The 13113-nt window shown below is 32.6% G+C and overlaps 2 protein-coding genes across 3 annotated transcripts; both read right to left on the bottom strand.

Moving 5' to 3' along the window:
• Positions 1–2768: 2768 nt before the first annotated feature.
• Positions 2769–5409, bottom strand: LOC108852050 (probable trehalose-phosphate phosphatase H). 2 transcript variants are annotated; one of them, XM_057007040.1, is made up of 12 exons: positions 5281–5409; positions 4732–4934; positions 4500–4640; positions 4335–4406; positions 4172–4264; positions 4012–4065; positions 3822–3923; positions 3654–3731; positions 3485–3554; positions 3320–3390; positions 3136–3228; positions 2769–2993 (listed from the first exon to the last, which is right to left on the bottom strand). In XM_057007040.1, the coding sequence occupies exons 2-12, from the start codon at positions 4786–4788 to the stop codon at positions 2937–2939; spliced, it is 888 nt and encodes a 295-aa protein (XP_056863020.1). In that variant the 5' UTR covers positions 4789–4934; positions 5281–5409; the 3' UTR covers positions 2769–2936. The 2 variants fall into 2 exon arrangements, with proteins under 2 accessions (XP_056863020.1, XP_056863019.1); XM_057007039.1 differs by lacking the exon at positions 5281–5409 and adding an exon at positions 5028–5110.
• A 6613-nt stretch (positions 5410–12022) lies between these two features.
• On the bottom strand, positions 12023–13113 carry LOC108853763 (ethylene-responsive transcription factor ERF060-like). The gene has a single exon (XM_057007041.1). It carries the CDS (start codon positions 13094–13096, stop codon positions 12269–12271), a length of 828 nt encoding a protein of 275 aa, XP_056863021.1. The 5' UTR covers positions 13097–13113; the 3' UTR covers positions 12023–12268.

Below are 13113 nucleotides of genomic sequence, written 5' to 3'. Positions count from 1 at the left end.
CCAAGTTCCAACCATGAGGTTTAACTAAGTATCTAAGAATATAAACAATAAAAATATACAAAAAGTACATGAATAGATTAGCATCGATCCTTAATTAAAGTTTAGAAGAACCGGTATTAAACTCAATGTGATACGTGTTTGCTTTGGAATGGCTCTTTTCCCTTTTTACAAATAAATTTAAATCATAAAATTAAACAATATCAAAATACTTTTATTACATGAATAAGAACTCTTCTTCAGTATATTGACCGTTTAAGGCTGCTCTAAAAACTCAGGTTGTTAAAAATATATACCGCTTCATAAAAATATTATTATTACTGCAATAATAATTTTTGGAGCATGCATTAATTAGTTACTAACTAAAGTTATAAATGTACAAGCCACCAAATCCCACATGATCTTCTTGTGGCATGTCGGGAGAAATGGGTAAGTAAGACCCAAACTAATGGGTTGTTCAAATAACGTGAGACGAAAAACCCTAATCAAATCCTAATTAGCGGGGTTATCTAGTTATACTTTCTAATCATTAACAAAATATTTTCTTCGTTGTTGCCTCCGTAGGAGTCATAGCTACATAAACACTTAATTAGGACCACGCCTAGGATATAAGAAGTCAATCAAGCTGGTCCTTTGAGCATATTATATATAACAACCTGTTTTTGTTTAGTGTTTACATCAGTTATAAGGAAAATATTGAAATGTCTTATTTTTATCTTCTCTATGAGTCAAAATACTGAACTAACCACATGGGGATTGTGACTCCAACAATTAAAATATTAATACTAGTTAGTCTAGATTCTAAACTTTTGGAAAATATCAGAAGTTTACTAACCATAAATTCAGGAAATAAATAGTATAAATTTTCTTTTTAGTAATATATATATATATATATATATTGTAAGAACTAATTTATATAATTGAATTTTATAATTTATGCATTTTGTATTACATATATAGTATCTAAATGATGAAACAAACAAAGAAAAAAAAAACGAGCATGGTTCAATCAAATATGATAACATTTTTCCAGATTGTGATATTAGTTTATATTGAAGGTATGATACTAATTTGCTATATATATATATATTTGAAATACTAGGAGGTTCGGGCCGTAATCTCTAAGTCCGGAATCACAGTATCCAATATTAATTTCGTCCCAACGGTCATTTGAACTGGAAAATTCTGACACAAAATTGAGTTAATGACTTCTGATATATATTTATTTTTCACAATGAAAATATTTATAGCGGCAAAGTTACTAGACTATTATCATCCTATACTGAAATTTATACATTGTGGATATTACGTTTAATATATGATGCATTTCGACTCTCAAGTACTTGTTAGTACAATCACCTCAAATACTTATCCAATGGAGTTTTTTGGAGTTTTAATGGACATCAAAATCCTATTATCTTGTTTCATTTTCATCTTGTTTTCTTTCGTCTTTAGAGACAAAAATGTGTTAGCAGATTCTCTTGCGAAATCTGCTCTCCGTAATAGTTAGATCTCTCATGGTCTGGACTTCTTTCCATATTATTCAAGTTTGTTGTTAAAAAACACTTTGTGGATAGGTATATATGTTTTCTTTCAGTAACAAAGAAAAAAACAACACTGAACAACACTAAAGCATATTTAGTTGTACTGTCAGAGAGATTCTCTTATTGGTGCTGTTTTCTTGGGATTCCTAAGACTTGGACAAGTTATGTCACATAAGATTCCACACAAAGATATGTAATTGGTTACGTATAATTAGGAACTGTTTTCTTGGGATTCCTAAGACTTGGACAAGTTATTGGTGCTGTTTTCTTGGGATTCCTAAGACTTGGACAAGTTATGTCACATAAGATTCCACACAAAGATATGTAATTGGTTAGTAGTTACGTATAATTAGGAACTATTTTATCTTTGTTTAAACAATTAACAATGTAAGTAAGTTAATTAATTAAGCTTAGCAGAAAAGATCCGATCGTAGGTCGAGTCTCTTTGACGCCATCTTCCCACCCAAGTTTTGAGTCATAGAATATTCCAGTTCTTTCTTATGGTTTTCAAAAATAAAATAAAAGAATTCCTCCTTCGTTGCAAATAGATTCCATGCTATGAACTTAGTTATCTAAAGATTCAATTATTTGATAAAACCCGTGTTTCAGTTATAATATAAACAAACTGTCAATTTTTTTAATTAAAATACTAAAATGAGAGATGATCAATCATGAAAACCGAAACGACTCTGTTGGAACTGATAAAAGAAGAAGAAAACTGAATAGAAGAAAATTTATAAAAACAAAACTAGATTTATGAGTCAAATGTATCTCTTCTTCTTCTTTTTTTTCTTTTTTTTGTTCACCATAGTCAAATGTATCTAGTTCTTTTTTGTTTATATGAATTCGAGATCAGAACAAACTAGAATATATATAAAACACACAACTCAAAAATAGATAATTAAAAACAAATGAAATATTTGGTTGATTATTAATAACATTCAATCACAAATTGAAACGTATCACATGGATCAATATAGGCTAGATAATATGTTGTCACTTTGATTAACTGCCATCATAATTTCCATTGTTTAGTTGACATCGTTTTGAAGTACCTTATATCCAAACATTAAAATACCGAAATGTTGACTGTGATATTTTAATTTGAAATATAAGAAATAATACTTATATCATGACATTTCATTTCATTTCGAGATAACATCTAGATACATGTCAAGTATTTGTATACACGCGTAGAAATAATTGCATAGAACCATGCATATACGATTGATTACATAACTGTTTTCTTTGATAATGGATCTCTCTTTACAATTTTTACATGTGCGTTCAATACATTGTTTTGTCAAAGATGCGTTGAGTACAATACATAGAAGGAAAAAAAAACTTGATTAACATGTCACTGAAAAAGAGTCTTCTGTACTTATAGCTCAATTATTATGCTCCAGCTCTCGATTGTTTCCATTCCACTAAACGCTGCAAGAAATCCATAACCTGAAAATAATTAAGAAAAATATGCATTGCTCAGCGTACCGTATATACACAATATGCAGAACAATTTAAGTAACTCTTGATACGAACTTAGTACTTAAAAAAATACTTAGTAATTTAAAATGAATAAGATAAATATATTTACCTCATCAGGCTCTTCCAGAGAATAAGACGCGTTAGTCTCCTTTGGAAATTTGGATACAAGAATGCCAAGACCTTGTCTTCTTTCTCTCAATATCTGTAACATCAGTTAAATCAAATTTATTTAGATCATTGAACAATAACTATTTAATTTGAATCTTTTAATTATTGCGAGATTATATATATACCTTAAATGCATCTTCGTCAGTGCGGTCATCGCCGATATAAAGGGGAAAAACGTCGGTACTATTGGCGTAACCTACAAAAGGCAATACTATTTTAATTAATTCTACTTTTGATCTCAACATTAATCATGTTATAACTCTTAATTAATTAGTTGATGAAGAAGTTACCAAGTGATTCTAATAAAAACTCGAGTGCTTTGCCTTTATCCCATTTAATGATAGGACGAATTTCCAAAACCTGAACGATATATACCAAAACATAAACTCACTAATTAAGAAAGAAAACTCTCTTGCCACGTTAAAAATAGAAACCACTTATTTAATAGTAGTATCTTACTTTTCTTCCTTGAGTAAGTCGGAGCTTAGGGTAGTCCTTCATGACTGATCGAACTTGATTAGCCAAATCACTCCAGTTCTGTCAATATATAAATAAATAAATTGATTGTTTAATTTTATTTCTTATTACACTAATAACGAATTATCGAAAGAAAGAACATTATCGTACTTTCTCATCGACGCGTCGGAAATGAACAGAGACACAAAATTTATTGTTCTCGATGTTGGCTCCGGGAGTTAAATTTGTTTTCTCCACTAATTTTTGATAGACCTGAACAAAGACATATTAAATAGTGTGTAAGTAACAATGAATCTTCTTATTGTTCAAATATACGAGAAATATTGAAGGAGAATGTGACCTCGTCGATCATGGGGAGGAACTCTGTTGCAGGTTGGCAAATAAGAGTTTTATCCTGTTGTTTTTGTATAACGAATGATAATAAAAAGAAAAAAGTTATTAATGATACTTTTTAGAAAAGTTATTAATGATGTATTAGTACGTATACAAAAAAAACTTACATCCTTATACTTGGACCCTTGCTCTGGTCCTTTGATGTCCATTCCATGACTTCCAGCATAGTACAACTCAGTCAGTTTCACAAAATTATAAACCTGAAAGTTGTCAGAATCACTATGGTAGTACTATTTAAATTATGGTAGTTTTATATTTTTATCATTATACCTTTTCTCTGCATCTTCCACTAACTATGGCAGTCGGAAAACAGTTTGCTAGTTTTCTCACTGTCCTTCTCATCTATACAATAAAGCAAAAAAAAAAGAATGTCAAAACATTTTTTTTTGAATCAGTAGATTTATTTTTATTTTATATATAGGTTTTAGAAATGACCTTCTTAGACATGAAAGCTCGGTCTGGATCATCAACAATTGGAGATAAAGTGCCATCATAATCCAAGAACATAACGATTTGTTTTCCTTCGGAAACATGAAGAATCTCTTCGAACATATCTAAAGCTGATGGATGTTCTGTCTGCGAAAATTATACAAACCTCGTTTATTATAAGAGAATAATATAACATAGATAAGTAGACGTTATAGCCTGATCATAATGATATACTTACTAGCCAAGAGCTTCGTTTCATCAAAGATTTGAGGTGAGTAGGAGAACAAGTTCTCATGGAATCAACCCATGAATTGATTAATCCTCCTCCATTGTTGATGATAAGATCTTGAAGAACTTTCTTCTTCGCCGTTGTTACATCAGTTTTTGGTTCGTCTCCTGTTTCATTTTTCACCGGTTTTGTGTTTTCTTCGATGAATCTTACTGAAAATAACAGGAAGTCAGAAAAACAAATGAGGACATGTAAAACATATCAGCGTGTGTTTATGTATTAAACTAACAAACTCAACAATTTACCCATTTTTGTTTGCAAATATAAGTGAAAGAGATGGAAAAAAGAGATTTGAGTTGTGAAAAAACAGGGAGAGAATGTGTGTGTGGGCTTGAGAGAGACACAAGATGAAGTATGATATGGTCTGAATTTATAGTTGCAAATTATTTTAGGAAAAAAAACAAGAAACTTTATGTTTTGAGCAACATTTTAACTTAACTAAAAAAAAACAGATATTGTAGCGTGTGAACGCTGGAAAACATTTGAGAGGGGTCTTACTATATGGTTAATGGGGCCTACAAAGCGGCTTTCCCGCTCTCACCGATCGTTAAGTTAATTTTAGCGTTGCAGCATTCCCAGAAACCACCACGTGGTCCAGATAACATAATCACCCTCATCCTCCGTAAGTATCACCTTAAATTCTAATTTAAATCTGATCTGAAACAACATACTCCCTCTGTTTCATAATAAGTGTCACTCTGAACTCATTTTCTTGTTACACAAAGAGTGTCACTTTACAATTCCAATGCAAATTATACTAACTTTCAGCTGAAAATTAATTACAAACTGCATTGATTTTATAAATTGGTCAAAGAGATATAATTAATTACAACTTACATATATTTCAACAACTTTCTTAATCTGTGTGAAAAATGTCACAACGACACTCTTTAAGAAACGGAGGGAGTATTTTATACCCCCTTGAACTACTTCTAATGCACATATATATACAGTGGATAACCATAGTTTTCTTTACCTCACAATACTTACTGACATTAATTAACTTGAACAAACTAAAATCTTGCTCAAAAAAAAAAGAACAGACTAAAATAAATGGAATGATCTCCTCGTCGGAAAAAAAACTTTTAACTTGATCAACAAACGTAATCATAGTGTAACACATTCGATAACCAAGAGGTAGATGTATCTATATATCTTTGAATGAGAATTATGTATATACATTTTCAAAAAAGAATTATGTATATAACTTATTTATGTATGCCTTCAGTCAAAAATAAACTTATTTATGTGGGTGTTAATTTGCATGAAGTAGTAATATATACGTCGAGTTGCATGGCATTTAGTCAAGGTTCAAAAGTCCTAACCGTCACCTCACGTGTAACGAATCGAGAGTCTCTAGACTCTCTACCATACAGGTGTATCATTACGAGGCATAATAGCATCATATGCAAATAATTGTGCGAGTTAGGTTGATCCCTCTTCGTCTCAGATGGTTAACTTTGGGGAAAGATCATAAATTCATATACACTCATGGATTAAGTAGAACAATCTAATGAAAATTAACGAACGATACGTAAGAAATAAATTTTATGTTAATGATTGAAACCATTCTCAAATATAATGGATCCCTTTTTCAATAAGTTAGCACTTCAAGAAAACCAAGCATATAAGTCGTACGCATATATAATACATTTTGTCAGAAAGAAAATTTCACGTTGGAAATATTTAAAGACCTTGAATAATATATAATATATAAAGAATTTACTCCATTCTACACTTATTACCAATTATTTTTAAATTGAAAATCTAAAAAATTTATCATGATATCATTAGAGCGGATCTAGATCCTGATCCAATAATTCGGGTTGAAAAGTGGATTCGATCAATTCATTAACTAATGGTCCATAGAAAACTTAGTTCCTTCGAAATTTATAGAAATAAATTAAGCATTGTTTTAAGGGGTATGACGAATTCTATGAGACTAATGGTTATACACATCATTATTTCGAAAAATATATTGAAGAAAAAAATTCACAATGGAAATATAAAAAGACTTGAGTAATATATAAAAGATTTGGTCCAACCACAATTTATTTTAAAATGGAAGTCTAATAAACTTATCACATTTTATATTCTTTGACCACATGACATTTTGGATGCGACAAGCTCTTATTGTAAACCACCAAACGAGTAAATTCAAGGACTGTGTCCTTTATGGAAAGAAGCATAGTATAACCCTGTAGAAAATAGTAATTTCAGAAACCTTATATCAGTTTTTTTTTTTGTAAACTGGCATTCATATTTAAAATAAAAGAAAAGAAAAAATCCATACAAGTCTAATAGACTTAAGTTTAGAGGTGGGCTAAGCCCAAGGTTTTGCATAAATAGAAACACATATCATTAGAACTTTAGGCCCAGTTGATTAGAAGAGGTTGGAAGTTATCGAAAGGTCAGTTGTCATCGTTAACTCCGCTCCAAGTTATGATCGCCATAACCAAAGCTGCATCATCGATGAAGAGGCTCTAGCGTTGGTGAATCGGAAGCTTTGCAGACGGTTTCTAATTTGCTTATCAATCAGCGAGAAGAGAGTATCAGTTGATCTGAAGTTTTGGCGATGAAGCCTAGCGTTTCGTTCATGCCATATCCAATAAACAGTAGCTTGGACAGCGAGAAGGGTCAACCGTCTATGGTCCCTGTCCGATGAGAGTGATAGTAGCTGGTCTAGAGTAGCGGCCCAAGTCATGTGTGGTTGCAATCGGCAACGATCTGCAATCTCTCCCCAAATCACAGCACTATAAGAACACTCAAAAAAGAGGTGATTTCTACTCTCAGACATAGTATTACACAGTAAGCAGTGAGGATCAACTTCCAAACCCCATCTGATCAATCTATCTCTTGTAGGGCATCGATCTTGGAGCACAAGCCACATCAGAAAGCAATGGCGCGGGATTCCGTACGAGAACCAAACAACCGATGTCCAAGGTAGCACAGTCTGCGGACCTTTTAAATAAGTGTACATCACCCCCGAGTTGTATTTGGTTCTGAGTTTGCCTTCTATTACCCTTATATCAGTTCTTACCGGTCAAAGTACAAAAAGAAATAGAGAAGAAAGAAAACAAAAATATTTGTCCATTTAGTCATTGGCTTTTGACTAACACAACCACTTCTTCAAACGTCTCGGCAAACCTCGACAGAATCTTCCCACGTGAAATAGTCCCTGGTGTTCACTTGTCGTGCCAACTGCCAAGTCATCAGTAAACCTGTTTTTCGGTTAACCTCACGAAAGACCACTTGTTTTTTTCTCTATTTTATTTAAATTGCATTCTTCTTCTTATTTCTATGTAGCGTTACTTGGAAATACGATTGTTGTACGTGTAATAGTATTGATTTAAATCCTATAGATGCAATAACGAAAAGACAAGCAAATGAATTGAAGACAAATTAATATTCCTCCCCCCATTAAAACCAAAATATTGTTTTTTTTTTTGCTAAAAGATTAAAACAAAATATTGTTGTGATGAAATTTTTACTAATATTTTCTTTTTGGTGTAAAGTTTTACTAATCTTGACACGGCGATTATATGTAAGATAGATTCTGCCAGTTTCAAAAGAAATGAAAAGAAAAAAAATCATAGCCGTTAATTCGAGAATATTACTAAATCGATTATATGGACGGCGTCTAGTAAACGAGAAAAGGTAACGATTCTTTTTGTCAAAAATATATTTCACTATTCCACCAAGTTGCTCTCATTTCTTGATAATCATATAGGCTCTATATTTTCATTCTAGATACCAAATTTATTCTAATTAAGTTTATCTGTCATCCCAACCAACCAGTAATTAATACCTTTTAATTCTGAATCTTTTTGTAGAATTGATCCACACCTCAATCATATGAATGAATCTACAATAAACAATGTAATTAGAATATGATTTGGATCATAGTCACATAGCTACTATGTGCTACAACTAAAGTTAGATTTTGGGTTCTGATGTTACTATAGTAGTTTAATTATAGGCCATCGAAATGCCTCCAATCATTGAGAACTTTCCAAGATTAAAAAAAAAAAATATAAAGCACAAGCTATTAACCTACATGTTTAAAATTATAGAAGAGATGATTGATTTGCTAATGTTCAGTAGATTATAGGAATGATTATGTACATATATACGACCATAATTACGAACACGTATAGCCTATTTCCACTAGTAAAAAAAATCAAAATAGCAACTGTCATATTCGTAACAAAATTGTAACTATATGGAAAATTTGCTACGACTTTCGTAGCTATACGAAAAGTTTGCTACGATTTTAGTTGCTATACAGAGTGTTTGCTACGAAATTATCGTTGCAATTTCGTTGCTATTTTGGTTTTTTCTATACTAGTGTTCTCATATCCCATTTTGATTTCAACAATCTTGAGTTCTCGATATAAAAATGCACTAGTTTATATTGTATTTAATATTTATGTAAGCAAAAAATTCAAACAAATCCAAACAAAATGTTGTTTTAGGTTTATTGAAGGCCTTTCACGAATGTAGTGGAAAAAAATCATCTTTAAAGAAAAAACAGTAGCACGTTCTGACTTGACAACCATTGATATCTATGATTTATATGTGTTCAAAGGAGAATGTCACGCTTTATAATCTCCAAAAGTCGCCAATCTATAATTTGGGTGGTTTCTCTTTATATCTACATATCCTTCAAACCTTTAACTGACCTACGCTTTTTCGATAATCAAAGCTATATATGAGATTGATATGATCTTCCTTTCAAAGTATCTGAAATGAATATATATATAAAACATCGCAGCTTGTTTTCATGCGATGTGAATTTCAATAAAATGTTAATTATGAAAAAAAAAACAGTAAGGAAAAGAACCCGGTACGTAATAGATGTGACATGTGATCTCCACTGGTATCTATTTAACTGTCTCGGTGTGTATTCTAAAATCGTTTTTTTTTTTTTTTGTCAACATTCTAAAATCGTTAAACGCGTATATAAAGAGTTAACTCTTCCACGCAATCGCAGAGTTATAATAATTTTCTTTTAAAAAATGATTTTCGATAAGTATCAACTGTTAAACTATTCGAACAAGAAAGGCAATCTTTTTTTTTTTTTTTTTTTTTTTTTTCTGGTGTCTGGGCAGCCACTTTCCCAAATATCCCCCGAAGGGGTCCAGCGCCCCAGCAGTAAGGATGTTAAATCGCTGTGGCTGGGTTTCGAAGCTGGGTGGCGGGCACCTCAGCCGAGGTTCCATTACCACCAGGCTACGAAGCCCAGTTAAGAAAGGCAATCTTTTCTAGATCATGTAAATAAAATGAGATCGCTCGTCGGATTTGAACGGAAACTAGTTGGATTGCGAGTCTTGTGACATTTGTAAAGAATTATAGTAGTAAGCTTCGCGTCGGAGTTTCCCACTTTCGACGTGTCTTGCATTAAAGATAAACCAGCCTTCCTATTTTTGTCTCTTTGATTAAATATATAAGAAAACAAAACCTCATTATTTATCTAAATTGGATACATAAAGTTGATATATCCTCTAATTTTCTCTTTTTCCTAATCGACTAATCACATGTCCTTCTCTATTGCATGATTTTATATTATAAACACATATTTTTAAAGTTTGACGTGTATATATTTTACTGTATACACGTCTAATATATCTCTATAAATCTGTACTACAAACACTCATATATCTATTACAGATTGGATAGAAGTATATTTTATACTATTATTCTGTACCAGTTACTTTTGATATTCAAAAATTCGCCGGTTAGTTTTTTTTAAGCAATATTCGCCAGTTAGTTTTAAGGTACGCTCTGAATTAATATTCATACGTGGAACAATGTAAGTGATAATATATATATGGGGAATGGCATGAGCTAGCTGATACCATATGAACACTGTCTTTATATTTATATGGGGTATGGTATGAGACTATGAGCTAGCTGATATATATAAATCACTTAATGAACTTCTGACTCACAAATAAATTATATGTTGCTTGCAATTTTTTTGTTATGTGTATTGACAAACATTATATCAACTCAAGTATATCACAAACAAGCAGGGGCGGAGGGAGAGAGGAGGGTGTGGGGTCAGGTGATCCCAGTAAAATTGCAAGTATATCACAAACAAGCAGGGGCGGAGGGAGAGAGGAGGGTGTGGAGTCAGGTGATCCCAGTAAAATTGGAAGACAAATTTTTTTCAGTGTATTTTTCTAAAATTATTACAATACTTAGTTAAAATTTAATATTTGACCCAACTAATTTATGTATAAACTTTTATATGTCCCATTAATTTTGTAAAAAAAAATATTTCTATAACAATAAAGTTTACATATAAAATTTATATATTAAATTTATATACTGTGACCCCAATCAAAAAAAATTCTGGCTCCGCCACTGCAAACAAGCATGGACGAAGGTATTGATTTGGTTCATAAACCAAATCTAGTTTCAAAATTAATTATATTTAGAAGTTTACTCAAAAGATTATACTATGCGGCAGTCATTATAGTCATACATACCCATTGGCCAATCAGTTATAATTTTATAAGAAAATATTATGTTGATCCTTTTTGTTTGTTTTTAGAAAACTTATCGGGCCTGGTTTTAGAAACTGAAACATATCTCAACTTGAATTTGGACTAGCGAGGTCCCATAGCTAGCCCGTTAAGTGCCAAATTCAACTGTTTTGGGCCATAATTGAAGAAAACACTAGTATGATATTATCCATACTTCGGCTCAACAGCCTCTTATAAGATGCTTAAAGGCCTATTATCAATTACTAAAGAGTGGTAAATGTAAACCAAAGATTAGGTGCTTACACGAAGTATACTTTGTATACTAACTGATTACCCGCGCACTTGCGCGGAATGAAATGTATATTCTAATGCAAGCTTCTTAACCTTAAAAAATTAATTAAATGATGTATGCTAAAATTAGTTATACATCAATTTTACCCTTTAAATTGTAGTCATACATCAATTTTACCCTTTGCTAATGCAAGCTTCTTAACCTTAAAAAATCAAAGCTTTGTGGTTTATTTGATCCCACATGTCAATTAAGGACCCCTCTCTGGCCCTACTATGTCTTCCATAATTTTACAATATACTTTATCAGCATGCAAACCTTTTTTATAATGTCCAAAACTGATATGAAAGCTAAACGAAATAACAAAACAAAAATCGATCATAAAATTAAAAGACTAAATATTTTACACTCACTAGAAACTTTTTTTTTTGGGCAAACATACGATTTCATTAAATAAAGAAACTAGAGTCTTACACTCCATTATCGGAGGAACAGGAAGCTAAATACATTCATTAGAAACTTAAAATGATAATACACATAAACTCCTCTGAGATGATTGGTCGATGGCAAGGTTTCTTAAAAAAAACACGAACCAGCCAGACCAAACACATGGAGGGATGATTTCAACAGAGACAACCTTAGACAATTCTCTACAACAGTATAAAATTTCAGTTGCAGAGATTAACTAACTAATACGAGACATCATTTAAGATTCAGACAATTTGCTAATCGCATCCCAATCAATCTCCACAGAAGGAAACTTCTCCAGCACGAAACTCCCAATCTCATCAAACCTTGAATCTGAAAAACCCAAGAACGTAGTGGTGATACCAGACTCTGGTGACGAAGACGCCACCTGAGACTCATCTGAAAACGAATTCTCATCAGCTCTCAAAGACCCAAATTCAATTTCTTGATACTCTGTTTTTGGCGGGAAGAGCTCTGTTTCAGAACAGGGGAGGTCAACATCCTCTGTTTTTACCAAGCTCTGACAAATCGCTTCGAGCTTTGCTTCAACAGAGGGATGAAGAGGCTTGAAACTGCTATCACCACCTCCGTGTCCATACTCGCGCCTCATGTGTGGGAAATTAAGCCTCGCGACCTCGCCACGAAGCTTGTAAGCAGCTTGATCATAAGCCTTGGCTGCTTCTTCAGCTGTGTCGAAAGTTCCGAGCCAAAGTCGGGTCCGGTTCTTGGGTAAACGGATCTCAGCAACCCATTTCCCCCAGTGTCTTTGTCTGACTCCTCTGTAGAGTTTCTGAGCGGTCATGTTCTTCATTGGTACTGGCTTTGGAGAGAGATTTGAGATGGTGGTGCTGCGTCTTTGGTTAAGCTGGTTTTGGATCTGGATGATTTGGTAAGGTGTGAGGTGGTTTAGACCGAGTGGTGTGGTTTGATTGAAACCGAAGATTGTGTTTGGAACCGGAGGAAGACATGGAAGAGAGTTGGTAAAAGGTTTAAGTACTTTCATGAGCTCTTCTTTGAAAGGATCTGAGAGATCTGTGCTGCTATTGAACATATCTATGGCTGCCATGTATCTTCTTCGTTTGA

The sequence above is a fragment of the Raphanus sativus genome, chromosome 4, assembly GCF_000801105.2.
Source record: "Raphanus sativus cultivar WK10039 chromosome 4, ASM80110v3, whole genome shotgun sequence".
Taxonomy (NCBI): domain Eukaryota; kingdom Viridiplantae; phylum Streptophyta; class Magnoliopsida; order Brassicales; family Brassicaceae; genus Raphanus; species Raphanus sativus.
The sequence above is the reverse complement of the archived record's forward strand: the minus strand, read 5'-3'. Positions and strand labels throughout refer to the sequence as shown.